General features: G+C 47.9%; 1 protein-coding gene across 9 annotated transcripts in view; it reads left to right on the plus strand.

The window, feature by feature from the left end:
* The first annotated feature begins 8223 nt into the window (after positions 1-8223).
* DENND1A (DENN domain containing 1A) overlaps positions 8224-27338 on the plus strand; it is a 566150-nt gene continuing 547035 nt past the window's right edge. For 5 of the 9 annotated variants that reach the window (XM_062207594.1, XM_062207585.1, XM_062207586.1 and 2 more), the window contains exon 1: positions 8305-8411. In XM_062207594.1, the coding sequence (XP_062063578.1) occupies positions 8395-8411 (17 nt within the window). In that variant the 5' untranslated portion in view covers positions 8305-8394. Of the gene's footprint in view, positions 8412-27338 lie in introns of all 9 variants that reach the window. The other 4 variants (XM_062207587.1, XM_062207591.1, XM_062207592.1 and 1 more) reach the window with 3 other exon arrangements.

Genomic DNA, 27338 nt, shown 5'->3' on the forward strand with positions numbered 1-27338 from the left:
AAACACACAGCCTCTGATCTGCCTTCTGAATCAACATTTCCAGGTTCGGGACTCTGGACTCCATCTCGGATGATAGCAGCGCACATCGCCAAGCATGGAAACTGAGCTCTCAAATCCTCAATTTTCATTGGCCTTTCTTAGAATTTGGCTTTTGTTGATTGGTTGGTTTTAAAAAGACATACCTATGGCAGTTAGCATTGAGTCATTTAAAAATCAAGACTAATCTCTGTTCTTTACAAGTAGGAACACATATAATTTTCACATAACGCTGTGAGGAAGGCATTATCCTCCCCATTTTACATAAGAGGAAACTGAGCTAGAGAGAGGTTACTAGCCCAAGGTCACAGGCAGAGCCAGGCAGTCTGCCTCCAGAGCCCACGCCCTTAGCTTCTTTCTGCAAGAAGAAACCTCAGCCCATCGCTTTGAATCTGTGTATACCCAGAAGAAAGACTGCAGAGGAATTACATCTGCTACTTATCCTTTTTTTTTTTTAACAACATAAATTATGATCACTAAGAAAGATGATGTTTGATGAACTAATGAATAGCTCAGTGAGGAAGAACCACAGCAAGATAAAATACTGTATCTTAGAGAATTGACAAGTGATCCCACAAATAGGAATGAGGAGTTGTCTGGGCTTAATTTTAGGTTTTTCCTGGCCATTTGATCTCAGAAAGTCGCTCAAGCGTATTGTGTATCAGCATCTTCATTTTTTAAAGCAAGGATAACAGCTTTCTCTGACTACTGAGTAGTTGGAACATGTGGATTATTAAGTATCTATAAGGTAGTATTATTTTTTTTTGACAGGCAGAGTGGACAGGACAGTTAGAGAGAGACAAAGAGAAAGGTCTTCCTTTGCCGTTGGTTCACCCTCCAATGGCTGCCGCGGCCAGCGCACTGCGCTGATCCGAAGCCAGGAGCCAGGTGCTTCTCCTGGTCTCCCATGGGGTGCAGGGCCCAAGCACTTGGGCCATCCTCCACTGCCTTCCCGGGCCATAGCAGAGAGCTGGCCTGGAAGAGGGGCAACCGGGACAGAATTCGGCACCCCGACCGGGACTAGAACCCGGTGTGCTAGCACCGCAGGTGGAGGATTAGCCTAGTGAGCCGCGGCACTGGTAGTATTATTAATGACAATAAAGTAACCAGAAAGCAGGTGAGCCCCCTGGGAGGAGGGGCTCAAGCATTTCTATCTTGCCCTCAAAAGCAAGCTAAGATCTTTACCTAACACCTTATACAACAAATTACTCCAAATGAAACAGAGACGTAAACATAAGAGCTTAAACTGTAGAACTCCTAAAAGAAAACATAGGTGAGATGCTTCATGACATTGGGTATGTCAATGATTTCTTGGATATTTTTACCAAAGGCACTGACAATAAATGACAAAAGACAAACTTGTAGTTCCCATCTTTAACAATTTGACCATTTAGCATAATGATACTCCCATTTATGGAATACCAAATATATAGCAAGAACCTTATATTCTTTATTTCATTTCACCTTTGTGAGGTGGGCGTGCAATTGTCCCCTGAGAAGAAACAAAGGCTCACAGAATGTAACTTTCTGAGGACGCTCACCTAACAGCGTGGAACTCTGTGATTCCAGGTCCAGTTCTCTAACTGCTGTGATATCTTGTTTGCATTCCCCTTGTTGGAAACCTGGAATGCACTCTGTGGCAGGAAAAGCTGTGAGAAGTTCTACAGGTAAAGAAACCTGTTTAACACGGTACGATTGTGTGTATCCAAAGCCTATTGAATTAAATAACCCCTCCTCTCTGTGGGAGAGGAGAGCGGCAACCCTATTAATGAGCTGTGGATTCTTTCTGCAGAATATAACATTAAAAACACAGGTGCAGGCCCGGTTCGAGTCCCGGCTGCTCCACTTCCTATCCAGCTCTCTGCTATGGCCTGGGAAAGCACTAGAAGATGGCCCAAGTCCTTGGGCCCCTGCACCCACGTGGGAGACCTGGAAGAAGCTCCTGGCTCCTGGCTTCGGATTGGCGCAGATCTGGCTGTTGCGGCCAATTGGGGAGTGAATCAGCAGATGGAAGACACCTCTCTCTCTCTCTCCTCTCTCTCTTTCTCTCTCTCTCTCTGCCATTCCTTCTCTCTCTTTGTAACTCTTTCAAATAAATAAATAAATCTTAAAAAAAAAAAAAAAAGGTGGCACACAAAAATGGTCGCACAATGTTCACTGCAGCATTTGTCATTACAGCCAAGAAGCGAAAGCCCAAAAGTCCATCAGCGATAATATGTGGGGCCAGCGCTGTGGCACATTGGTTTAGATGCTGCTTGTGACACTAGCATCCCACGATGCTAGTGATGGTTCAAGTCCAACTCCCAGTCATTCGGAGAGCGAAACAGTAGATGGAAGATCTCTCTGTCTGCCACTCTTGCCTGTCAAATAAGTAATAAATATTTTTAAAAGATTTATTTATTTATTTGAAAGGCAGAGTTACAGAGAGAGAGAAGGAGAAGCAGAGAGAGAGAGAGGTCTTCCATCTGATGGTTCACTCCCCAGATGGCTGCAACTCCCCAGATTGGCCAGAGCTGCGCCAATCCGAAGCCAGGAGCCAGGAGCTTCTTCCGGGTTTCCCATGTGGGTGCAGGGGCCCAAGGACTTGGGCCATCTTCTAGTGCTTTCCCAGGCCATAGCAGAGAGCTGGATCAGAAGTGGAGCAGCAGAGACTTGAACTTGCGCCCATATGGGATGCTGGTGCTTCAGGCCAGGGCGTTAACCTGCTTCGCTACAGTGCTGGCCCCTAGTAATAAATATTTTTTAAAAGGACAACAATATGTGGGTCAACATATTGTGGTCTATCCATATAGTGTTTGGCAGTAGAAAATAATGCAGTATGGGCCGGTGCCGCGGCTCACTAAGCTAATCCTCCACCTGCGGCGCCGGCACCCCGGGTTCTAGTCCCGGTTGGGGTGCTGGATTCTGTTCCGGTTGCTCCTCTTCCAGTCCAGCTCTCTGCTGTGGCCCAGGAGGGCAGTGGAGGATGGCCCAAGTGCTTGGGCCCTGCATCTACATGGGAGACCAGGAGGAAGCACCTGGCTCCTGGCTTCGGATCGGCGCAGTGCGCCAGCCATAGTGGCCATTTTTGGGGTGAACCAACGGAAAAGGAAGACCTTTCTCTCTGTCTCTCTCTTTCACTAACTCTGCCTGTCAAAAAAAAAAAATAATAATAAAAAGAAAATAATGCAGTACAGATGTAGGTTTCATCATGGGTGGACCTTGAGGGCGTCATGCAAAGAAAGGAGCCAGATGTGTAAATGTTGCCTATGAGATGACTCATCTGGAATAGGCAAATCTACAGAGACAGCACCGACTTATGTTGCCAGGAGAGGGACACAGGGGAGCAAGGCAAGTGACCGCCAATGGGTGTGGGGTATTTTTTGGGATGATGAAAATGTTTTGGAATTGGTGGTGATGTGACTGTATGAAAAACCACTGAAGTGTACACACGACAGTGGTGAGTGTCTCTTGCTGCACCCATATGAATGTGAACACCAGGAATCCAGGCTTGGAACCAACTGTCATGGATTGTTTTAGGAAAATGAGAGAAAAACAAAGAGACCTTTGGAGTGAAATTTTCTAAGAGCCTGGAGGATTCCTCACTGTGTCATCTTGCAGACCCTGGGTGTGATGAGCAGGAAGAACCACCTGCAAGATGGACATGAGCCACAAGCTCACGGTAAACCTGGGCACTCTATACCCATGCCAGTGGCCTCTGGGTCTCTGAGGGGACCCCACCCTCCCCCATTGGACTGCCAAGATCTCTGGTTTGCCTTGGGATGTTATTTGTGTGATTAGTGAAAATTAAATACAACTGTGGCGTGGAAAAATGTGGTGAATGTTATGGTAGGTCTACTGTATCTTAATAAAAAAATAAACAAAGAATTCAAGCACAACTTAGTGTTCTGGAACAACAGAGCACTGAATCCTGGCTCAGGCATCATCTATTCTGATGTCTTGTGCTGTATAATTAGGAGGGCTTGTGCTCCCTGCAAGACACGGCCCCCTAAATTCTAAGCAGAAAAACCAAACAGGTACAGAGGAGTGAGGGCAAGCCTGGAAACGGAGAAGCATCAAAGTGTCAGTGCAGGTGGTATCGCCCCTCCGGTGGGCTTTTATCTGCTACATCTGCTTAGTTCACCTATTTTGACAACAGTTAAGAAGGCAAAGTTCCGAAACCCCTGCTCTTCACCGGGAGGGTTCAATTCCAACACTTGACTGTGCTATGTAACTTGGCAGACAGATCTCGTTTTATTTGAATGATATCACATTCACCTAGGTTTAAAGGATTTACAAAAACAATAAGCCACTGAATTACAGAGTTTTAGAACAGAGAAAGACTATGGGGAGAGATGACTGGACCTGATCCCCTTACTTTGGTTATGGGGAAACTGAGGCTCAGAGAAATAAAATGGCTTGTCCGAGGTCACAGAGATAAGCATGGGTGAGACTGCTGCCTGCCTCACAGTATCTGTCTTCTTCCTTTCAGGAGCTGCCACCCGCTCCCTTCCAGCTGTACGCACGATGCACTGGAACAAAGGACGTATTTCCTAGTGAGATATGGTGGCCGGGCCGCTCTGGCCAGTGGAATGCTCATAGAAGTGGTGTGAGAAACTCCTGGGAGGGACACTTCCTAGCAAGGGGTTGGAGTGAGGGACTTCCTTCTTCCTTCTCGCCGGCTGGGTTGAGTATTAGATAGCTACAGTTCCTGCAGCCGTCCGGGATCATGAGGTGGAAGCTGCACTGGTAGGAGAGCAGTAGGATAATTGATAGAATTGTCATACCAGCTCTGGAATGTTCATCTCCAGACCTTATGTGAAAGATAAATTCTTTCTTTCAGCTGCTGTGATTTTAGTCTACCATTTACAGTTGAATTGAATTCTAATTGATACAGAATGTAAGAGAGCTGAATGGAAATTTAAGTCTCCTGAAACCTGGGACTATTTGTCATCATGCTTATTACTTTTAGTAAGAAATGCCAAATTGCTAAATGCTTTGTCTAAAATAGTTGCTGACAATTTTTTTTAATAAAGAGATTAATTTATTTCAAAGGCAGAGTTACAGAGAGGGTGAGTGAGCTTCGATTTGCTGGTTCACTCCCCAAACTGCCACAACAGCCAGAGCTGGACCAGGCTGAAGCCAGGAACCAGGAACTCTATCTGATCTCCCACATGGGTGGCAAGGGACCAAGCACTTGGGATATCTTCTGCTCCCTTTCTAGGCACATTAGCAGAGAGCTGGATCAGAAGCTGAGCAGCCGGGACTTGAACTGGCACTCATATGGGATGCCTGTGTCACAGGCAGTGGCTTAACCTGTTGTATCATATAGGACCCACATGGAGGCTCAGTTGGCCCCAGTTGCTGATAATTCTTTTTTTTTTTTTAATTTCTGAAGATTTATTTATTTATTTGAGAGGTGGAATTACACACAGAGAGATGAAGAGTCAGAGAGAGAGGTCTTTCATCCACTGGTTCACTCCCCAAATAGCCACAATGGCTGGAGCTGGGCTGATCAGGAGCCAGGAGCTTCTTCTGTGTCTCCCACGCGGGTGCAGGGCCCCAAGCACTTGGGCCATCTTCTCCTGCTTTCCCAGGCCATAGCAGAGAGTTAGGTCGGAAGAGGAGCAGCCAGGACCAGAACTTGCGCCCACGTGGGATGCCGGCGCCCCAGGCAGAGGCTTAGGCAACTAAGCCACAGCAACGGCACCATGCTGATAATTCTTGAGTGCTAATTGTATGCCAGTCACTAAGTACTTTTTAAGTGTCATTAGCTCATTTATTCCTCATGTCAACTCAGTAAATACCTCTATTATTATCATTATTCCCATTTTACAGGCAAAGAACCTGAGGCACAGATTGAATGACTTGCCCACGGTCACATATGTAGGAGCTGCAGTTTGAGCTCGGGCAGTCTGGCCCCAGAGCCAGCACTCTCAGCTCCCACACCACACTCTCTCTTATGAGATGAGCCCCACACCATCCGTTCTGCCCTGTTTACAGAGGAGGAAACTGAAGCAGACAGTTGTCCAACCATTTGCTTAAAATCACTCTGCGAGGGCCGGCGCCGCGGCTCAACAGGCTAATCCTCCGCCTTGCGGCGCCGGCACACCGGGTTCTAGTCCCGGTCGGGGAGCCGGATTCTGTCCCGGTTGCCCCTCTTCCAGGCCAGCTCTCTGCTGTGGCCCGGGAGTGCAGTGGAGGATGGCCCAAGTGCTTGGGCCCTGCACCCCATGGGAGACCAGGAGAAGCACCTGGCTCCTGCCATAGGATCAGCACGGTGCGCCGGCCGCAGCGCGCCGGCCGCGGCGGCCATTGGAGGGTGAACCAACAGCAAAAGGAAGACCTTTCTCTCTGCCTCTCTCTCTCTCACTGTCCACTCTGCCTGTCAAAAAAAAAAAAAAAAAAAAAAAAAAAATCACCCTGCCAGTTAGCACTGCAGCCAGCATGGGTGCCACGTTCCTAACTCAGTCTGCGCTGTCTCCCCAGACCACCCTGCTATCTCAGAGGCCACCTAGGTGGACATACAACCCCCCACTTCCCTCTTCTCCTCCAACACACACACACACACACACACACAACCACCCAGCAGGCACTCAGACATTTTTGTGGCCAGGATGGCTACAACCTCCTTTGAAAAGCAGCCAGCTTTTGCCCTCCACCAAAATAACTTTGTTTTATTTATAGTCTCCTGCTCAGAGCTTTTGAACTGGTTGCTCATTCCCAGGGGGATCTTGATAACAACTGCTCCTTGGAGAGGGTTCATAGGAAACAAGGTGAACAAACACGGCAGAGCCCCCGCCTGTCTAGCAGAGCTTTGCTCCTGGGTGTGTTTGTGAGTCGGTGTTGGTGTCTGGGTGCAAAAGATTTTAAATTCAACATGGCGGCTTGGACGTTAGCAGTTTTTTTTTTTTTTTGGTCTTAAATCCAAAAAGTTCACCCTTGGCCTTCAATAACTTCAGGGTAAAATGATATTTATCCAGAAGAGGGAATCTTTCCTACTACTTAGCTAATTCTTACTTCCTTTGCTCCCTGACTGGCTAGGGACCTGGGATCCCTAACCAGCGGTGACTATGGTGGTGTCAGGGTAGGGAGACACTCCGTGGTTTCTAAGAGCTAAAATGGCAGAGGCGCAGTGGCATTTCAGAACAGAACATTTCAAATTAAAAAAAAAAAAAGGAAGACGAAAGAAAAGAGGAGAAAAGGCCACAAGCAAATCTGGCCAGGCGCTTCCAGCATCTGACAGGCAGCCACAGGTGCCACCCCGCAGGCGTCTGGAATCACTCGGCCTGCATGCTGAACTTGGCTTCTCCAGCCTCGGTTTCCTCGTTTGCAAAACGAGGGGGTAAACTCTCAGGACGTGTGCCCGGCGTGGCCCTCAAGGTGTGGGCAACGTTCTGGCTGATTCAGAGGGCTCTTGCTCAGCCACTCGCTGGACGTGGCCGAGGCACTGCCATTACTGCTCCGTTTGTGGGCCCTCTAGGCCCGGCGGGGATACAATGGGGCGTTCATGAAAGGGGGCCCCTAGCGAGGGCAGGGGTGCGGAGCAGGGCGGTGGTCCTGGCTGCTGGACACTTCCTCGTCCGCCTGAGTTAACCTCTACCGGTGCTAACAGGTCTCTGCACCGCAGCCCCCAGAGTGGCTGACAAAGGGGAGCGGGGGTCGGCCAGGGCAGCACGACGCCGAACCTCCGTACGGGTCTCTCGAGGCTGCCGGGTGGCTCTCCCGCGTGCGGCCCGAGAGGAGAGGAAGGGGCCTGCCCGAAGCGTCGTGTGGGGAAGTGGACGGTGTGACATGGCGCCGGTCTGGAAGGTATGGGGTTTCTCAAAGGCCTCCGGGGGCCAGCTGCTGGATGGGAGGACGCCCTAGAGGGAGGCACAGGTGGTCTCCATGACCGATTAGGGTCCCCTCAGGGGCAGCTGTGGTGCAGCCGTCTAGGCCAGAAGCCCAGGGTACAGATCTTCAAGCATCGGCACCAGGAAGTCCCAGGCCGAGGGGCCCAACTCGGAAGGTGAGGGCGGATGCGCGGGCCCGCCCCCTGCCGCGGCCCCGCCTCCCGCGCGCGGACTACACTTCCCAGCGGCCCCCGCGCGCGGCGGCGCGGGCGGGCGGCCGGGGGCGGCGGTGTGAGAGGCGGCGGGGGCGGCGCGCGCCGGGTACGCGCGCCGGCGACCATGGCGTTCGCCGGGCTGGAGCGAGCACATTAGCCCTGGGAGGCGGCGGCGGCGGCGAGGGAGCGAGCCTCGAGCGGGCGGGCCCCAGCCTGAGGGAAGGGAGGAAGGGGCGGGGAGAGCGCCAGAGGGAGGCCGGTCAGCCGCGGGCGGGCGGGCAGCGCAGCGCCGAGCGGGGCCCGCGGGCCCATGAGGAGGCCCGGGGACCATGGGCTCCAGGATCAAGTGAGTGCGGCCGGGCGGAGCCGGGCGCGGGGCGGCGAGGCCGGGCAAGGGCTGCAGGCCGCGGGCCGCGCGGGGGACTTGTTGCCGGGACCCGAGGGGGCGCCCCGCGAGCTGGCGTCACGCGGGGAGGGGGACGGTTGCCATGGCGATCCCGGGGCGGCGCGGGGGCGGGGTGCGCGCGGGGTGGCCTGGCGTGGGCGGTCAGGTGCCCCCTCCTCACCTGATTGCGCGAACAGCTGAGCTCGCAAGGTGGCCTCCTCCGTGGGCTTACAGAGACCCCCGAACATGGTCCTACAACTGTTGGGAGGGGAGTGGGAAGTCCCCGGAAGCAGCTCCCCAAAGGGGTGTGTTTGGGGCGCCCTGAGAGTTGGCAGGTCTGCGAGGTTGCAGTGCGGCGGCTTGAGGCCTGCGGCCCCCCCGGAGAAGTCGTGTGAGGTCCTGGAGGGAGGGGCCGCTCTGGACGTGAGGTCCGGTTGGGCCGGGGAGGCAGGCCCCCCCCTTTATCTGTGGTAGTCTGGGCACAGCAAGGGCCAAAGGCTGTGTAGGAAGATGCCTCCGCGCTGAAACTTTGCACCTGATCTCGTTGGAAAGGCTTTGTAATACAATCTGACGAATTTCCTCCCTCATTCATTCACCTGGAGTGCCCGCTGTGGGGTTGGTTTTCCGAGGAAATGGTTGATACATCTGACTTCAGGAGCCGGGGAAACATTGTTGCTCTCCTCCCAAGACCAGAAGTTGACTTTGGAAAGCGCAACTTTTACGCGCTCCAGTTTGGGTGTGTTGCTCCGGGCTCTGTATCTCCCCTCCCAGCCAGGTCCTCGCTGGCCTCTCCCTTCCTCAGCCCCGCCACGGGAGACGCTTTATCTCTAATCACTAACAAATGTTCGCTTTTTTTTTTTTCTGTATGACTAATAGAATTGTTTAAGGGCATTTAAAAGCAGAGTTGACAGCATAGACGTTGCCGTAAAACAGCTTTCTTGGGACACTTGAAACTCTCTTACGGGAGTCTGTGGAATGTGTTTGTTTCAGCGTTTTGAGAATTGTGCTAGGGGAGGTTGAAAAGGAAAGGGCCTCAAGGGCGAAATCTAATAATTATTCAGACATTGCTTCTTATGTCCAGGTGATGCCATGCCGTGTGACCCTCGCCCGGCCTTGCAGTCCCCTAGTGGTTGGGCTTTCCCATTTACAAGACCTGTCTCATGTGTGCCGCTGTGGCCTCGGCTGAATGAAACTAGGAGGGCTTGCTCGTAAAAATGAAAGTGGAAGAGTCAGATGAATATGCTGTTAATTCCTTAGCTTTGTGGAAACAAGCAGGAAAAGAAGTAGGCTCCAGTCAGGAGCCCCAGAAGTTTGGGAGGTACACAGGTGTAGCTTGTGGCGCGTTGGGGTTAAAGAGGCACTCCATGTTTAGTTCGGGCTTCCTTGCAAACTTGGACTTCAATAGCACTCACATGCGCTTTCCAAAAGCCCCCTTAGAGTCAGAGTGTGTGTTACAGAAAAGTTCAGAAACTTGCCTGATGTGGGGAAGCAGGTGTTAGAGCCAGCGTTCACATCCAACAGGTAGTCAGACGACTCACCCTCGGTCTTGTAGGCAGCAGGCTGACAGATGCATTTCTCAAGTGTGTTTTGTGGAACACATCGCTGTAATATCTGAGCACTTGGGCCAGGGACTTTATTAAGGCATGAAATTGTATTAAGCGTGAAATTAGTATGAAGAATAGCCTTATTGATCCTAAAAGTAGGCAGCTCTGTGGTAAAACCTTAGGCTTAGGACATATGTTAGCTGTATTTGTGGAAAGACTGAAGGAGTATGAAGAGAAGTGATGAAGAACTGTGATTTATGGCGACTGCAGCTTCTGCCTGGAGCTAGGAATGGGAATGCTTAGGTGCTGCCCTACTTGCTGGAGAAGAGTGACTTGGTTACTGCTGGTCTTTTCCATCCTGCCGGGGCAGATCAGACTGTGTAGCTCAGGTGTGCACCTGCAGGCTCCACTGTGTAGGGCAGCTTTGGGGGTGGGGAGCAGGAACAGCACTGGCTGCCCTCCCAGCAGGAGGGCACTGTGGCTGCCTCTGCTTTCTCCTGCTTTCCTTTGATGCTGTGAGCAGGCGGGATGACAATGGGGAATCAGATCTGGGTTCAGATTCCAGCTCTTTCTCCTGCTAGCTATGAAACTGGGCACAGACTACCACCTTCAGTGTCAGTTTCCCTGAGAGTGAGATGGAGACGACTGTGTCCATTTTGCAGGGTTATTATGAGCACTAAACAGTATCTCCATGAGTGCGAGGCCTGTGGTGGTTGACTTTCCTTCACACCTTCTCTATCAAAAGACGAAGAAAATCTGGTGTATTTTATAGCAGAAATGTCCATTATCTTTCAGATAATGGAGAAAAGTTTTAATGATCAAGAAATTAAGACTGTTAACATGCAGAGCAGGCCTTAACATTGTCTGATTATTAAAAATAAAAGTTGATTAAAAACCGTGTTGTGGAGCTGGTGTCTTGTATGGTCCGCGGTAAAGCATGTGCATTCCCAGGCCTGGGTGTGGAGATTTAGCATTTGTTCGGACTTTCTGGCCCAGGCTGGTTGAGCACAGTCTCTGTCAGGCACCGTGGTAATGCTTAACATGAACCATTTCCTCAAAGTCTCACAACTGTACCGTGCTGCTACTTATTAACCACCTTTCTCAGAGGACAGAGTGGGAGTTTATAGGCCCAAGATCAGATGCCATCCCCAAGAAGCCTGCTGACACCAGTTCCCCATTGCCCACTCACACTGCTCTTCCCAGCCTAGGCCAGATGCCCCTTACCTGTGTTTCTCTGGCCCGTTGTGTTTATTGCTCTTACGGTCCCAAATCGCTCCTTTTCTGTCTCTCCTACTAGGCTGGCCACAAACTCCAAGAGCAGGGATTCTCTTGGCTGTCTGGTTCCCTTTGTCAAACTCAGTGCCTGGTATGTGGTTGTTTAGGAAGAGTTCTTGGAATGCTTTTAAGGAATAGGTTGGCATCTGAGTCAAGATCCTGATGAAGTTCTCTTGAGTTGGATATATGTGGAGTAAAAAGAATAACTTGCTATTTGAACCCTCTAGGGAGAGTTTTTATAAAGTGTAAGTCAAATTGTCCTAGGCAGACTTCCTTTTTCTTGAGAGTGTTTAGTTCACGATCATTTTTCCAAAGGAATGTTGCTTCGCCTCAGACTGAACATTGACAAAGAGAAGGTCACTGGTAGGCAGGTAGCACCCTGGAAACCTAAACTTTAAACCAGAGCAGACATTCATCTGGAGGGATGAAAGGAGTGGTGGAAACTGACAATCTTTGGCAGGTGTGTTTAAATCTTGTTTAGTGTTTGAGTGATCCCAGTGTGCCGCAGTGTGGTTAATATGAAGCAATTTAACTGATAATGCAGACACACAGCAGGAAACTGTGTGGCAGTTTAATATTGCTTGTGGTGACATCCTAGGAACTGCTTCCAGGCACCAAGTGCAGGAAGTGGCTTGTGAGTAATCGAAGGAAGTGCTCTGAGTGAGTCTGAAGAAACCTGACGTTTATGGACTCCGAGAAAAGCACACTGTTCAGATTTGAAGGCTGAGGACAGGACGGGGCAACTGGTTTGGCCTCGTGGTGGTGTTCATTCTGCCTTATCCTGTTTCCCTGTCTTCTGTCCCTGTCACACTGTGACTTCTGCAGGGTTGACAATAAATTTAACCATTTACTCATTCACTCACCTGCTGTAGGAAGAGTGTTAAGCACATATTAAGCACTTAGCAAAGTTTAGCCATTATTATCATAATTGGAGAAGTGGTAGCGTGCCTCACAGTGTGCTAAATACCAGAACCACAAAACCAAATCAATTTTTCTTTGCTTTAACACTTTCTTTAGTAGTGAAACAAAAACAAACCCTTCCAGGATTCTTCCCCACTGAAAGCGAAAGCAAAACAACCCAAAACCAAGGATAAGAGTTCTGTGGTGGAGCCTGAGCCAGAGATGCCTAGGTGAAGTGGTGCAGGGGGAGAGTGTCAGCCCATGGGGAGTCGAGAAAAGGCAGTTTCAGTTGGGGAGAGGAAGGGTGCTGCACGGATTGGAGGCTGTGGTGATGGCAGTGGCAGTTGTAATGTCACCCAAGGGCAGGATGTACGAGGATGGGGCATTTAGGGAAATAAAAACATCATTTTCTAGGCACTTAAATGCAAGCAATCGTTTTAGGCATTGGGAATTACACAGATTCTACTCCAGTGGTGCTATTCCTGTGGACATAACCAAAAGAAAAGTAAATTCATATACAGGTGTGCGGGGTTGCTGGAAAGGGAAACGTGATGCTCGGAGCGAGTGATGGGAGTGGCTGGCTGTGTCTATTTAAAATACAGAGTGGGGGAAGACCGTGCTGTGGAGGTGACTGAGACTTAAAGGATGAGGCAAGTCCTATGAAGAGATTGGCCAAGACTTGTCCCAGGGGAAGGTCTTGAGGCAAGAGAACGGTAGGCACATTTCAGGAACTGATGGAGGCCAGCGGGCTGAAGTGGTGACCGGTGGCAGAAAGATCTGAGGTGATGTCAGAGACTGAGCCTGGATAGGACCTAGAAGGGTGTGGATATCTGAAACTGCTTTGTTAAGATGAAATTCACATGCTATAAAATTCACTTTGAAGTATAAGATTAAATTTTTTTTAGTATATATACAAAATGTGATTTATCACCACTAATTTGAGAACATTTTCATCTCAAAGAGAAGCTCTCATTCATACTCGACCCCTGAACCCACCCAGCCTGGGGCAATCACAGAATTCACGGGAAATGCTTATAATGAAAAAATTATGCCTGAATTGCAAATTTTTTGCATTAGGATAAACTTTTTTTTTTTAAGATTTTATTTACTTATTTGAGAGGTAGAGTTACAGACAGAGGGAGAGACAGAAAGGTCTTCCATCTGCTAGCTCCCCAAATGGCTGCAACAGCCAGAGCTGGGCTGATTCAAAGCTGGGAGCTAGGAGGAGCTACTTCTGGGACTCCCACATGGGTGCAGGGGCCCAAGCACTTGGACCATCTTTGCCTGCTTTCCTAGGCCATCGCAGAGAGCTAGGTCGGAAGAGGAGCAGCCGGGACTAGAACTGGTGCCCATATGGGATGCCGGCACCACAAACAGAGGCTTAGCCCACTGCACCACAGCGCTGGCCCACTTGTCCTTTAATTGTACTTTCTTTATTTTTATTTTTATTTTTATTTTGACAGGTAGAGTGGACAGTGAGAGAGAGAGACAGAGAGAAAGGTCTTCCTTTTGCTGTTGGTTCACCCTCCAATGGCCGCTGCGGCCGGCGCGCTGCGGCCGGTGCACCGTGCTGATCCGATGGCAGGAGCCAGGTGCTTCTCCTGGTCTCCCATGGGGTGCAGGGCCCAAGGACTTGGGCCATCCTCCACTGCACTCCCAGGCCACAGCAGAGAGCTGGCCTGGAAGAGGGGCAACCGGGACAGAATCCGGTGCCCTGACCGGGACGCCGGCACCGCAAGGCGGAGGATTAGTCTATTGAGCCATGGTGCTGGCCTAATTGTACTTTCTATGAGCTTTTTTTTTTTAGTACCCTCTTTCTGTTGCTGTAGACTTCCCTTTCTGTGAATTTCATATAAATGGCATCATACATAACCCTTTGTGTCTGGCTGCTTTCACTTAGCACGGTGATGTCAAGGTTATCCATGTTGGAACATGTGTGTTTCATTACTTTTTTATTGCTGAGTAGTATTCCGTTATATGGATATACCACATGTAACTCATCTAATCAGCAGTTGTTAGGTTTTAGTGTTGTTTCACATTTTCACTATTACTAATGATGTTGCTGTGAACATTTTGTGAGGACATATGTTTTCATTTCTCTGGAGTATGCACCTGGGAGTGAAGTTGCTGGATCATATGGTAATTTTGTTTAGCATTTTTTTTTTTTTTTGACAGGCAGAGTTAGAGAAAGATCTTCTTCCATTGGTTCATTCCCCAAATGGCCACTAATCAACATGAAAGGGGATTGGCCTAGCAGTTCAGACACTGGCATCCTGTGCTGGAGTTCTAGCTTCATTGCCCACCTCTGGCTCCCGATTCCAGCTTCCTTCTTCTTTTTTTTTTTTTTCTCTTTTTTTTTTTTTTTTTAATTTTTGACAGGCAGAGTGGACAGTGAGAGAGAGAGACAGAGAGAAAGGTCTTCCTTTTGCCGTTGGTTCACCCTCCAATGGCCGCCGCGGTTGGCGCGCTGCTGCTGGCGCACCGCGCTGATCCGATGGCAGGAGCCAGGTGCTTCTCCTGGTCTCCCATGGGGTGCAGGGCCCAAGGACTTGGGCCATCCTCCACTGCACTCCCTGGCCACAGCAGAGAGCTGGCCTGGAAGAGGGGCAACCGGGACAGGATCAGTGCCCCGACCGGGACTAGAACCCGGTGTGCCGGCGCCACAAGGCGGAGGATTAGCCTATTGAGCCGCGGCGCCTCCAGCTTCCTTCTAAGGCAGACCCGGGGAGGCAGCAGGGATAGCTCAAGTAGCTGGATTGCTGCCACCTGTGTAGGAGACCGGATTGAGTTCATGGCTCTGGCCTTGGCCCAGCCCTGGCTGTCACAGGCATTTGAAGGGTGAACCAGTGGATGGGACCTCCTCCCCCCACCCCCACCCCGCTGCCTATCAAAAATAAATAAAATTGAAAAAATGGGATAAACCCATCCCAGTGTTTTCAAGTGTAGGTAAGCATCCATGGCTTTGCTATGCTCTTGTCTTTTTAGACTTTTTTTTTTTTTTTTTTTAAGGTATTTGAAAGGTAGAGTTACAGAGAGGTAGAAGCAGAGAGAGGTCTTCCATCTGCTGGTTCACTCCCCAAATGGCCACAATGGCTGGAGCTGTGCCAATCTGAAGCCAGGAGCTTCTTCTGGGTCTCCCACATGGGTGCAGGGACCCAAAGACATGGGCCATCTGTTTTCCCAGGGCATAGCAGAGAACTGGATCGAAAGTGGAGCAGCTGGTACTTGAACCAGCGCCCACGTGGGATGCCAGCACTGCAGATGGCAGCTTTACCTGCTATGCCACAGCGCTGGCCCCCATAAACTGCTCTTTAAATTTTCAAATTGTGTGGCAGACTTGCTTCTCCTTGAGGTCTGTTGTGTAGCACTGCTGTGATGACGCTGGGGGTTAAAATGTGACTTCATTTCTAGGACTTTTCCCTCTGATCCTTTTTACCTTTTTCCGTCTCCAGTGCTTAAAGGCATGTCTAGAAAGATGTGGGATGTTTGAATAGAAGTGTCATTGAAGACTGGGCTCACCATTATTAGTGTCCAGAGTCAGCTAGTTTGAATTTTCCTTCCCCTTCCCTCCCCCTCCCTTCCCCTCCCTCCGCCTCCCTTCCCCTCCCTTCCCTCCCCTCCCTCCCCTCCCCTCCCCCTCCCTTCCTCTCCCCAGATTCTTTAAGCTTTCTTTCTTTCTTTGAAAGGTAGAATAATGGAAGATGAGAGAGTGAAGAAGGGAAAGAGAGAGGAAGAGAACCATATGTTTTGTCTACTTGTTCAATTCATAAATGGGCTGAACAGCCAGGACTGGGCAAGGCTGAAGCCAGGAGCCCAGAACTCTGTTGGGGTTTCCCAAACGGGTGGCAGGGGTCCAAGCATTTGGGCCATCATACACTACTTTCCTAGGTGGATTAACAGGGAGCTGGATTGGAAGCGGAGCAGCTGGACTCTAACCGGCACTCTGAATGGGATGCTGGTGTTAGAAGTGGTGGCTTAATCTGCTGTGGTACAATACCCGCCCCCCACTAGAATTTTCATGACTTCCCTGGAAAGCGTATTGGTGCTAGTCCTCCGTCATTCCATCCCTAGTTGTTAGAGTTGACTTGGAGGAGGTGGTGGGGTAGGTAGGAAGGTTAAAACAGGGAAGATAAAACCTGGGTTATTGCTGTATGAAAATGTCGGTGCATTCGGGCTGTTAAATCTCAGTGTCTTAGTTTGTGGCTGAGTGCTAGTTGCAGCTGCAAGGATTCAGTGTTTTTCCTGGCCTTAGAGGGACTCATCTCTGGGTCCACAACATCCTTTTTGCTTAAAAAGACTTTTTTGGGATATGGAAAGATAAATAAGGAAGAGAAATAAAGCAAAGCTGGGTTCCTCCACTTTTATTGGGATCCATAGTCATTCTTTCCAAGTACAGTCTTGTGCTGTGCGACCATGTCTGGTCAGTGGTGGGTGACATACACGATTGTACCGCTTAATGGTGTAGTCATCTTAATTTGTGTAAGGACACTGGTGTTTGCACAATGATGAAATTGCCCAACAACAGGTTTCCCAGAACATGTCCCTGTGGTTGAGTGATGCATGACTGTATTTAGCACTTGAAAAGGAACCAAGTAACAGAACAAGAAGTATATCCAAAGTATATATGCTCCTATGGAAAAGATACTTGTCATTCCATTGTAAGTTGGTATATCATTTACAATGTACTTTTTTCTTTTTTTTTTTTTTAAGATTTATTTGAAAGAGTTACACAAAAAGAGAAGGAGAGGCAGAGAGAGAGAGGTCTTCCATCCCATCTGCTGGTTTACTCCCCAGTTGGCCACAGTGACTGGAGCTGGGCCCATCCGAAGCCAGGAGCTTCTTCCTGGTCTCCCACGCCGGTGCAGGGGCCCAAGGACTTGGGCCATCTTCTACTGCTCTCCCAGGCCATAGCAGAGAGTTGGATGGGAAGTGGAGCAGCCGGGTCTTGAACCAGTGCTCATACGGGATGCCGGCACTGCAGGCAATGGCTTTACTCACTACACCACAGCGCTGGCCCCAAATGTACTTTCTTTCTTGCAGATACTGTTATGTGCAGGTCAGCTGTCAAGGGCAAGAACGTTCCACACAGAAGGAACTTTGCAAAAATCACAGATAAAAGGTGTAGTTGAAATACAAGATAAGTGCATGAAGGTGATAAGAGATGAAGTTGAAAAAGTAGGTTTGTGCTCTTGGGATATGATACTATGAGCGTTCCAATCAGGTGTGTAATATGATCAGATTTGAGTTGTTTTGGTAGATTTGTCTGGGAGGCAGTAGTTGGAGCAGTGATATCCCTGTCTTGTGCAAGATGATATATATATATATATAATATATATATTTATTACTGATAGGCAACTGCAGGGGAAAAGATGGGAGGCCCCTGGATTTGGAGATATGTGATGGTTTACACTGCAGAAGATTAAAGCTTGTTGTAAGGTTTTGGCAGTGGAAAGAAAAGAGATGGATTTGAGAGAGATTCTAGGTAGAATTGACAAGACAGTGCCAAATTACATGTGAGAGGCGAGAGAAGCATCACAGATGACCTGCCAGGGCTAGCCAAGCTGTATTATAAATGGGCTGTTTGTGAGGCGAGGACTGGTTTTATAGTGTGTGTGTTTCTGAGGAAAAGTGAAAAGTTATAATTGGGAGAAGGCATTTCAGTCTGCAGAGAGAGGTGAAGGGATCCATAAAGGCTCCGTAGTGAGTGTGTGTGCCTTGTTGGGTAAGTGCGATTTTAAGTGGCCTGGACCAGCTGCTGAAGGGAAATCTGTTCATGGTAGATTCAGAGAGGGAGGGAGAAACCACACATTTAGAGCCACAGGAAAGGCCTCCATTGATACCCCTCTGGCTGTCTGGGGTAGTGCCTTTTTTCCCAAGTGCATTAGCAGGGAACTGGATTGGAAGTGGTGTCGCAGGCGGCAGCTTTACCTGCTATGCCACAGTGCCGGTCCCAGTGTAGTGCCTGCTTGCTGTTCTCATCATGACCTCAGCTGACACTGAGAATTGCGGGGGTGGGGGTGGGGGTGGGGGTGGGGGTGGGGATGGGGCTGAGCATCCCTGCGAGGTGACAGAAGTGCCGTGATTCTACTGGAGAGGATAAGGGGAGCCTCATTATTGCCGTTGAGAGTGGAAGTCTAACCTCCCTAGCATGAAGCCACATTGAGGGGTCTTTGTCACCACCTGGTGAGGATGATGAACGTCCCAGCTTCCTCCTGGGCTCTGTGCTGCCGCCCTGGCAGGGTGAGGTGAGAAGTCCCTTACTGAGGAAACCTAGGCTCCCCGTTTTCCTTTGCAAACTTGAGTGAGGGTGAGGCCACGGATTTTTCTGTGGTGTTTGGTGTTTACTTTTTGATCATCAGCTGCCCTTTACCTGTACTTTGGCTAGAAAGAGAGCTGGCTTTGTTGCATCGGTTGGATTTTGCGGTTGCCAACTTCCTCAGTTCCAAGTCTACCATGATATATTTTTGAAACTTATATTTTTGCTTTACATTTATTCACTTACATAAAATGTACAGATTTTAAGGATGCTACTTGATGGATTCTAATAGTTGTATGCCCATTTAATTGCTGCCCAGACAAGATATGGGATACCTCCGGTGCATCCTAAGGCTCTTTGTGCCCCTTTTCGGTCAGTTTTTATTCAATAATCACTATCCTGGGGGCTGACCTTGTGGCTCAGCAGGTTAAGCTGCAGTCTGCAATGCTGGCATCCCATATGGGAGCACTGTTTGAGTCCTGGCGACTCTGCTTCTGATCCCGCTGCTTGCTAATGTGCCTGGGAAAACAGCAAAAGGTGGCCTCTGTACTTGGGCCTCTGCCACCCACATGGGAGACTTGGGTATGGTTCTAGATTCCTGACTCCAACCTGGCCCAGCTGTGGCATTTGTGGCCACTTGGGGAATGAACTAATGATGGAAAGATCTCTTTCTCTCTCTCTCTCTCTCTGTGTCTTCCTCTCTCTCCCTCTCTCACTCTTTATTTTATTTTTTGTTTTTCTAAAGATTATTTTATTTGAAAGTCAGTGTTACAGAGAGAGAAAGAGAGGCAGAGAGAGAGAGAGAGAGAGAGAGCGAGCACTTCCATCTGTTGGTTCACGCCCAGATGGCCACAATAGCTATGGCTGGGCCAGGCCGAAGCTAGACCTTCATCTGAATCTCCACATGAGTACAGGGCCCAAGCAGTTGGGCCATCTTCTGCTTTCCCAGGTGCATTAGCAGGGTGATGGATTTGAAGTGGAGCAGTCAGGATTCAGCGGGTGCTGCAGATGGTGGCTTAACCTGCTGTACCACAATAATGGCCCCACTCTGTCTTTCAAATAAATAAGTCTTTTATTTATTTATTTGTAGATTTATTTATTTGAAAGGCAGAATTACAGAGAAGGAGATATTCCATATGCTGGTTCACTCCCCAAATGGCTGCAACAGCCATGGCTGGGCCAGACCAGAGCCAGGAGTGTCATCCGGATCTCCCACATGGGCACAGGGTCCTAAGCAATAGTGCCATTTCCCAGTGCTTTCCCAGGTGCATTAGCAGAGAGCTGGATTGGAAGTGGAGCAGCCAGGTCTTGAACCAGTGCCCATGTGGGATACCAGTGTTGCAGGCTGTGGCTTAACCCACTATGCCACAGTACTGGTCCCAATAAAGTAAATCTTAAGAACATTACTGGACTACTTGGAATAAGATTGTTGGGGAAAAAAACCAATTTTTATTTCTGTCACCGCAGCGATTCTGTGCATACTGGACTTCATATAAATGGAGTCTTCCTGTGTGTACTCATGTGTTGGGCTTGTTTTGCTCAACATTGTGTCTGTGCGCATTGGTGTGGTGTGTAACTAGTTTACTCTCTCATTGCTGTGTACTCTGTTATATTAAAATGCTACAATTTATTCCTTCATTGTATTATCAGCAGGTTTCTTATTTTGTTTTTTTGTGAATAAAGTTGCTAGGAACATTCTTATACATGTCTTACAGTTAACAAAAGTCGTGCTTTCTGTTGGGTTTTTATCCAATACTGGAATTGTTATTGAAAAATTTACAAAAATGCTTAGCTTTAGTAGTTGCTGATTGAGTTCCAAAACAGTGCGCCGGTTGATGCCTTAGCAGCTCTATAAGGCAGTTTCACTTGTTTCATATTTAGCACTCTGTATTATTAGTCCTTTTTTTGCCATATTAAACATTAGTGAGGTATATTAATTGCTCACTGAGGTTTCAATCTGTTTCCCTGATGACCAATGATGTTGAGCACCTTTTTATGTTTTGTTGAGCATTTTGACAACTTTTGTGAAGTCTTTCCCATTTCTGACTGGATCGTCTGTCCTTTTCTCACTGTTAGTTGCCATTTATGTTACCAGAGAAGAGTACTTTGTGAGACATGTGTGCCAACATCTTTCCCCCGTCTGTGGTTTGCCTTCTTAGTTACTCAGTGATGTCTTTTGGTTACCAGAAGATTAAAAAAAAAAGTTTTATTCAAAAGGGAGAGAGAGAAAGAGGGAGGAGATTGATCTACTATTTTGCTCCCCAAATGCTGCATCACCCAGGGCTGGGCCAGGCTGAAGCCAGTAGCCTGGACTCAACCTGAGTCTTCACACAAACGTGCCTCATCTCTGGATTACTTTGTAATGAGTTGGTGTTAACCATAATGAGCCTTCTGACTCATGAAGATGACAGCTCCATATATAGCTTTTAAAATTTCTCTCAGTATTTAGTTTCTGTTGTAGGGTCCTGAACATCTTTTTAATATTTATTTGTTTGAGAGGTAGAGTTACAGACAGAGGGAGAGACAGAGAGAAAGGTCTTCCATCTTCTGGTTCACTCCTCAAATGGCCGCAACGGCAAGAGCTGGGCCATTCTGGCCAGGAGCTTCTTCCAGGTTTCCCATGTGCGTGCAGGGACCCAGGCACTTGGGCCGTCTTTTACGGCTTTCCCAAGCGAGAGCTAGGATCCAGAGAGCTGGATCGGAAGTGGACCAGCCAGGACTTGAACTGGCGCCCACACTGCTGGCCCCTTTTGTTCATCTTTTATTCATAGGGATTTGGTTTTTTGAAGTAATTGTAAATGGCATTGCTTTAAACATTTTATTTTCTATTACTGTGTACATAGTGCCAATATGAAATATTGACCTCATATCAGGCAATGTTGCTAAATTGTTAATTCTGATAATGTGTGTAGATTCTTTTGTATTAAGTACACAATCATGTTTTCTGTGAATAACAACAGTTTGACTTCTTGTTTCTTGATCCTTATGCCTTATTTCTTGTATTATTTCACTAGGAAGGACCTCTGATATGATAAAATGGGTGTAGTGAATATGGACCTAATGGTCCTAAGCCTGAATTTAGGAGGAAAGGCCTCACTGTGTCACCATAAATAGGTTGATAGCTAGAAGTTTTTCTTAGATGCCCTTGGTTAAATGAAGAAGTTCCTGAGGCTGGTGCTGTGGTGTAGTGGGCTGAGCCTCCGCCTGTGATGCCAGCATCCCATTATAGGCGTGGGTTCATGTCCCGGCTTCTTCTCTTCCGATCCAGCTCTCTGCTAATGGCCTCTCTCTTCTTTGCTCGCTCGCTCTTGCTCTCTGTCCCCTCTACCTTTCAAATAAATAAATGTAAAAAAATCTAAAAAAAAAAAAAAAAAAAGTCCTGTCCTTTTCTGTGTTGCTGGGAACTTGAATGGATGTAGAATTTAGCAAATGCTTTTTTTGTTTCTCTTGAGATGATTGTTTGATTTTTCTTTTTGCCCCTGTGAATGTAGTAATTTACATTTATTTTCAAATGTTAAACCAACCTTGCATTCCTGAGAAAAACTCTCTTGGCCATGACCATGTTACATTATCCTTTTCTAAATATTGCTGTATTCAATTTACTGATGCTTTGTTTGTATTTATATTCATAAGTGCTTTTGACTATAAATTTTTTTGTGATGTTCTTGTTGGGTTTTGGTATCAAAGGTATGGTGACCGTGTTTTATTTAAAAGCTCTTATTTGTCTTTTTTCTTGTTTTTTCTCCCTTGTAGCTTTCTGTTCCTGTTTTGTAGAGATTGGGTTTTTTTCTGTTGTATTTAAGGATACCCATTTTCTGAATCATATTAATTTTTTTCAGAGACACATTCTTTTTCTTTTTTTTAAAAAATTTTTTTTTTTTTTTAAATTTTTGACAGGCAGAGTGGACAGTGAGAGAGAGAGACAGAGAGAAAGGTCTTTCTTTTGCCGTTGGTTCACCCTCCAATGGCCGCCGCGGCTGGTGCGCTGCGGCTGGTGTACCGCGCTGATCTGATGGCAGGAGCCAGGTGCTTCTCCTGGTCTCCCATGGGGTGCAGGGCCCAAGCACTTGGGCCATCCTCCACTGCACTCCCTGGCCACAGCAGAGAGCTGGCCTGGAAGAGGGGCAACCGGGACTAGAACCTGGGGTGCTGGCACCGCTAGGCAGAGGATTAGCCTATTGAGCCGCGGCGCCAGCCTACATTCTTTTTCAAGAGATGTTTTTGTCTCTCCATTTCAGTATTTTTAACAGGTCTCTTCTACCCTTCCCCCTTTTTTGTTTAGGATTTATTTAATTTATTTGAGAGAGAGAGAGAGAGAGAAAAGAGAGATGTTCCATCTGCTTCTTCACTCCCTAGATAGCCATAATGGCCAGGCCTGGGCCAGGTCAGAGCCAGGAGCTTCATCTGGGTCTCCATGTGGGTGCAGGGACTCAAAGACTTGGACTTTTTCTGTTTTCCCAGGAACATTAGCAGGGAGCTTGAACAGAAGTGCGGCAGCCAGGACACAAACTGTTGCCCATTTGAGATGCCATTGTCACTGGTGGTGACTTAACCCACTGTGCCACAGTGCTGGCTCCAGGTCACTTATTTGTCATGTGCCCTTGAGGAAGAAGAGCTCTGTGTAGACTGGCTTTTTACCCCATGTGTGCGAATAAGTTACCCTGGACACAGGTCCTTGTGCCCCTGGGGTGACGGTCAGATCCTCTTCTCAGATCTGTAGCTGAAGAACTGGGTCAGGCTCTTTGTTCCTCATTGAATTCCCAGTGACTAGCAGGTGTTGACACTACTGCGGATTTTATTCCCTCACTGCCTGGTATGTTCATATTCTGAACCAATGACAGACGAAAGAAACTGCGATTATTGGAGTGCATTCTGTTAGTTGTTCTTATCTCTGTTCTGACTGTACTTTGTGTAATTATTATAACCTATGTAACTAATTTTCAAAATAATTTTAAAAATTAGGTAGTTCCCTTACCTGTTAAACTGTGTGTATATGTGTGTGAGATTTACTGATTTATTTATTTATTTTAAAGATTTATTTATTTGAAAGAGTTACACAGAGAGAGGAGAGAGAGAGAAAGGTCTTCCATCCGCTGGTTCACTCCCCAATTGGCCACAACGGCCAGAGCTCTGCTGATCCAAAGCCAGGAGCCAGGATCTTCTTCCTGGTCTCCCACGTGGTCCACTGCTTTCCCAGGCCATTGCAGAGAGCTGGGTTGGAAGTGGAACAGCTGGGTCCTGAACTGGCGCCCATATGGGATGCCAGTGCTTCAGGCCAGGGCGTTAACCCACTGCACCACAGCGCAGGGCCCCCTGATTTATTTATTTATTTTTTTTTAAATTTATTTATTTGAAAGGCAGATTTACAGAGAGGCAGAGGCAGAGGTGGTGGGGTGGAGACAGAGAAAGAGATAGAGAGAGATATAGATATCTTCCATCTGCTGATTCACTCCCGAAATTGCCACAACAGCTGGAACTGGGCCTGTATGAAGCCAGGAGCTTCTTCTGAGTCTCCCATGAGGGTGCATGGGTCCAAGAACTTGGGCCATCTTCTACTGCTTTTCCAGATCATAGCAGGGAGCTGGATCTGAAATAGAACAGCTGGGACTTGAACCAGCGCCCATATGGGAAGCTGGCACTGCAGGTAGTGGCTTTACCTTCTATGCCACAGCACCAGCCCCTTTATTGATTTGTGAATATAACCAGGTTGAGGGGTAAAATGACTGACACAGTCTTGGAAGAAAAATTGATGTGCTATAATAGGAGGGAGGCAACGAGGACTTATATTTGGGTGTTTTCTTTTGCTTTGCCACAACATCTTATTTTGAGAGTCCAGGAGGCAGTGAGGAATGTCAGGAAGTAATAGTAGAATATTTGAACGTCTTTACAACCAGATACACGATGACTCCAGAGTGTGTAGCCTGTGTTACTGAGAAAAGCACTGCAGAGCTAGGATTAAAAGAATATGGAGGGGTTGGTGTTGTGGCTTAGTGGGTAAAGCCCCCGCCTGCAGTGCTGGCATCCCATATGAATGCTGGTTTGAGTCCTGGCTGCTCCGCTTCCAATCCAGCTCTGCTATGGCCTGGGAAAGCAGTAGAAGATGGCCCAGGTCTTTGGGTCCCTGCACCCGCATGGGAAACCTGGAAGAAGCTCTTGACTTTGGGCCAGCTGTTGTCATTTGGAGAGTGAACCAGCAGATGGAAGACCTTTCTCTCTCTCTGCTTCTGCCTCTCTGTAACTCTGCCTTTCAAATAAATAAATAAATCTTAAAAAAATACTGAGGTTTTTTTCTGGGAAATAAATGATTTGATTTGGTTTATATCACAGATAAAGTATATTCATGGGGAGTTTACCATGGGCAGCTGAAATTTGGTCCCAAAGCTCATGAAAAAAGGCGGAAGCTAAAGATCTAGTCTGAGAATTAATTACAGAGTGGTGTTGGAAACTAAACAGACTTTGTAAATCTCTAGTGGAACGGAAGGGTCAGCATGTTGTTGGACATCTACTGTGCTTAGTGCAAACATCAGGTCTCGTTGCTGTGTGTGCTCGTGTCCCCCACCGCTGTCGTCTTGTTCCAGCTCTCCATACTCTCTTGCCTTAACAGCTGGAATTCTCCTGACTGGGTTCCTTCTACCACTCTTGCCTCATGCAGCCCAGCCTGCATAGTGTCCAGGGTGAGCCTTTGAAACGGGAAGTCTGAACGTGTCAGTTCATTGCTCAGTATCCTTCGGTTGCTCCCCATGCTTCCAGGTTAGGCTCCACAATGGCTTACAAGGCCCTTGGAGACCTCCTCTCTGCCGGTTAATATAAAAATAATAACTAACATTTATTGAACTCTGAAACATTAGTACTTATTATAACTGAATTTATTATCTCACTAAATCTGCACACTGATCCTTTTGGTTTACCCCTCAGTAGCAACCCTATGGAGAGGGTATTGTTATCTCCATTTTTTTAAACTAATTTTTTTAAAGATTTTATTTATTTATTTGAAAGGCAGAGTTACAGAGGCAGAGGCAAAGAGAGAGTGAGATGTCTTCCATCCCCTGGTTCATTCCCCAGTTGGATGCAACGGCTGGAGCTATACTGATCTGAAGCCAGGAGCTTCTTTCGGGTCTCCCATGCAGGTGCAGAGGCCCAAGGACTTGGGACATTTTCTACTGCTTTCTCAGGCCATATCAGAAAGCCGGATCAGAAGTAGACCAGACGGGACATGAGCTGGCGCCCATATGGAATGCTGGCACTGCAGACAGCGGCTTTAGCCGCTATACCACAGCACTGGCCCCCTGATCTCCATTTTACAGATGAGAAAAACAGATTCCAGTTGCCTGTGGTCACAGAGCCAACAAGTAGGGAGCAAATAACTTTACATGCACTGCATTATTCGTTCCTCAGTACAGTCCTATGAGGCAAGTACAGCTATCCCTCCCTATTCGTGGGCGATTGGTTCCAGGACCCCCTGTAGATACCCAAATCCACAGATACTTGCATTCCTTTCTATAAAATGATATAACATTTGTGTATAACTTACACATTCTCCCTTATACTTCAAATCATCTCTAGAGATGGTATTACTTATAATACCTGATAAAATATAAATGCTATATGAATCGTACTGCATTGTTTAGGGAATAATGACAAAAAATGTCTTTACATATTCAGTACATATGCGATATGTTTGGACTATTTTTGATCTGCAGCTGGTTGGATCCATGGATGAAAAACTTGTGGACATGGAGGCCAACTGTGTTATTACTGCTTTTTACAAATAAAGTGACTAAAGGGCCTGGCGCTATGGCGTGGTGGGTAAACCTGCCGCCTGCGGTGCCAGCATTCCATATTGGCGCCAGTTCAAGTCTCTGCCGCTCCACTTCTGATCCAGCTCTCTGCTATGGCCTGGGAAAGCAGTAGAAGATGGTCCAAGTCCTTGGGCCCCTGCACCCACGTTGGAGACCTGGAAGAAGCTCCTGGCTCCTGGGTTTGGATCGGCACAGCTCTGGCCGTTGTGGCCAGCTGGGGAGTGAACCAGTGGATGGAAGACCTCTCTCTCTCTCTCTCTCTCTGTCCCTCTCTGCCTCTCCTTCTCTCTCTGTGTAACTCTGACTTTCAAATATATAAATAAATCTTTAAAAAAACAAAGTGACTAAAGGCAGATGTCATTTGCCCAGGCGCACACAGGTTCTGTGTGGTGGGGCTGGGGTTGGCTCCAGGATCTGTATGACCATGACTGTGCTCTCTCCTCCAGGCCAGTCCACCCCTGCTCTGTCCGTGGGACCAGCCACCTCCGCACTCTGAGCACAGAGACATAGTCTCTGGCTTGGTTGTCTTCATTCTCGAGGCTGCAGCTCAGACGGAGCTTTGACTGAGAAGCCTTCGAGCCTCCCCTTTGCCCTGCCTGCTGCACTGGGAGGCACTTTGCCCATCAGCCTTGGCTGTTACTGTTCTGTGTCTTTTCCATTGTCGACTGAGAGTCTTCCCCACTGTCATCTCTTGACTGACTTGTGTAGTGTGTGGCACATAGTAGGCACTTAGTTAATGTATGTTGAATAATTGATTGTTCCACTCCATGCAGAGGTTGTATTCATCTTTATTCATAAGGAACATTCATATATTTAATTCTCACTATGTTTGTGTTCTTTCCACATAACTGATAATCCCCAAATCGTGTGGCTTTAGCAGTCCCTTTGGGATTACAAATGTCTGTATTTCTGTTATTTTTCTTAGGCTAATGCTGCTGTGCTCCGTCTGTGTGGTAAACACTGACAATCAGCAGGGAGTGACCACCCAGAATGTGCTGGTTTAGCTGCAGAGGCAGCCTGGGGTGTCTCGCTTGCTGTGACGAGAATACAAAGTCAGCCATTCCTACCCTGATCCTTGCAAGTGGTTTCTGCTCTGCTGATGAGCTGGGTTTTC

Source organism: Lepus europaeus, chromosome 12 (assembly GCF_033115175.1).
Source record: "Lepus europaeus isolate LE1 chromosome 12, mLepTim1.pri, whole genome shotgun sequence".
Classification (NCBI taxonomy): Eukaryota; Metazoa; Chordata; class Mammalia; order Lagomorpha; family Leporidae; genus Lepus; species Lepus europaeus.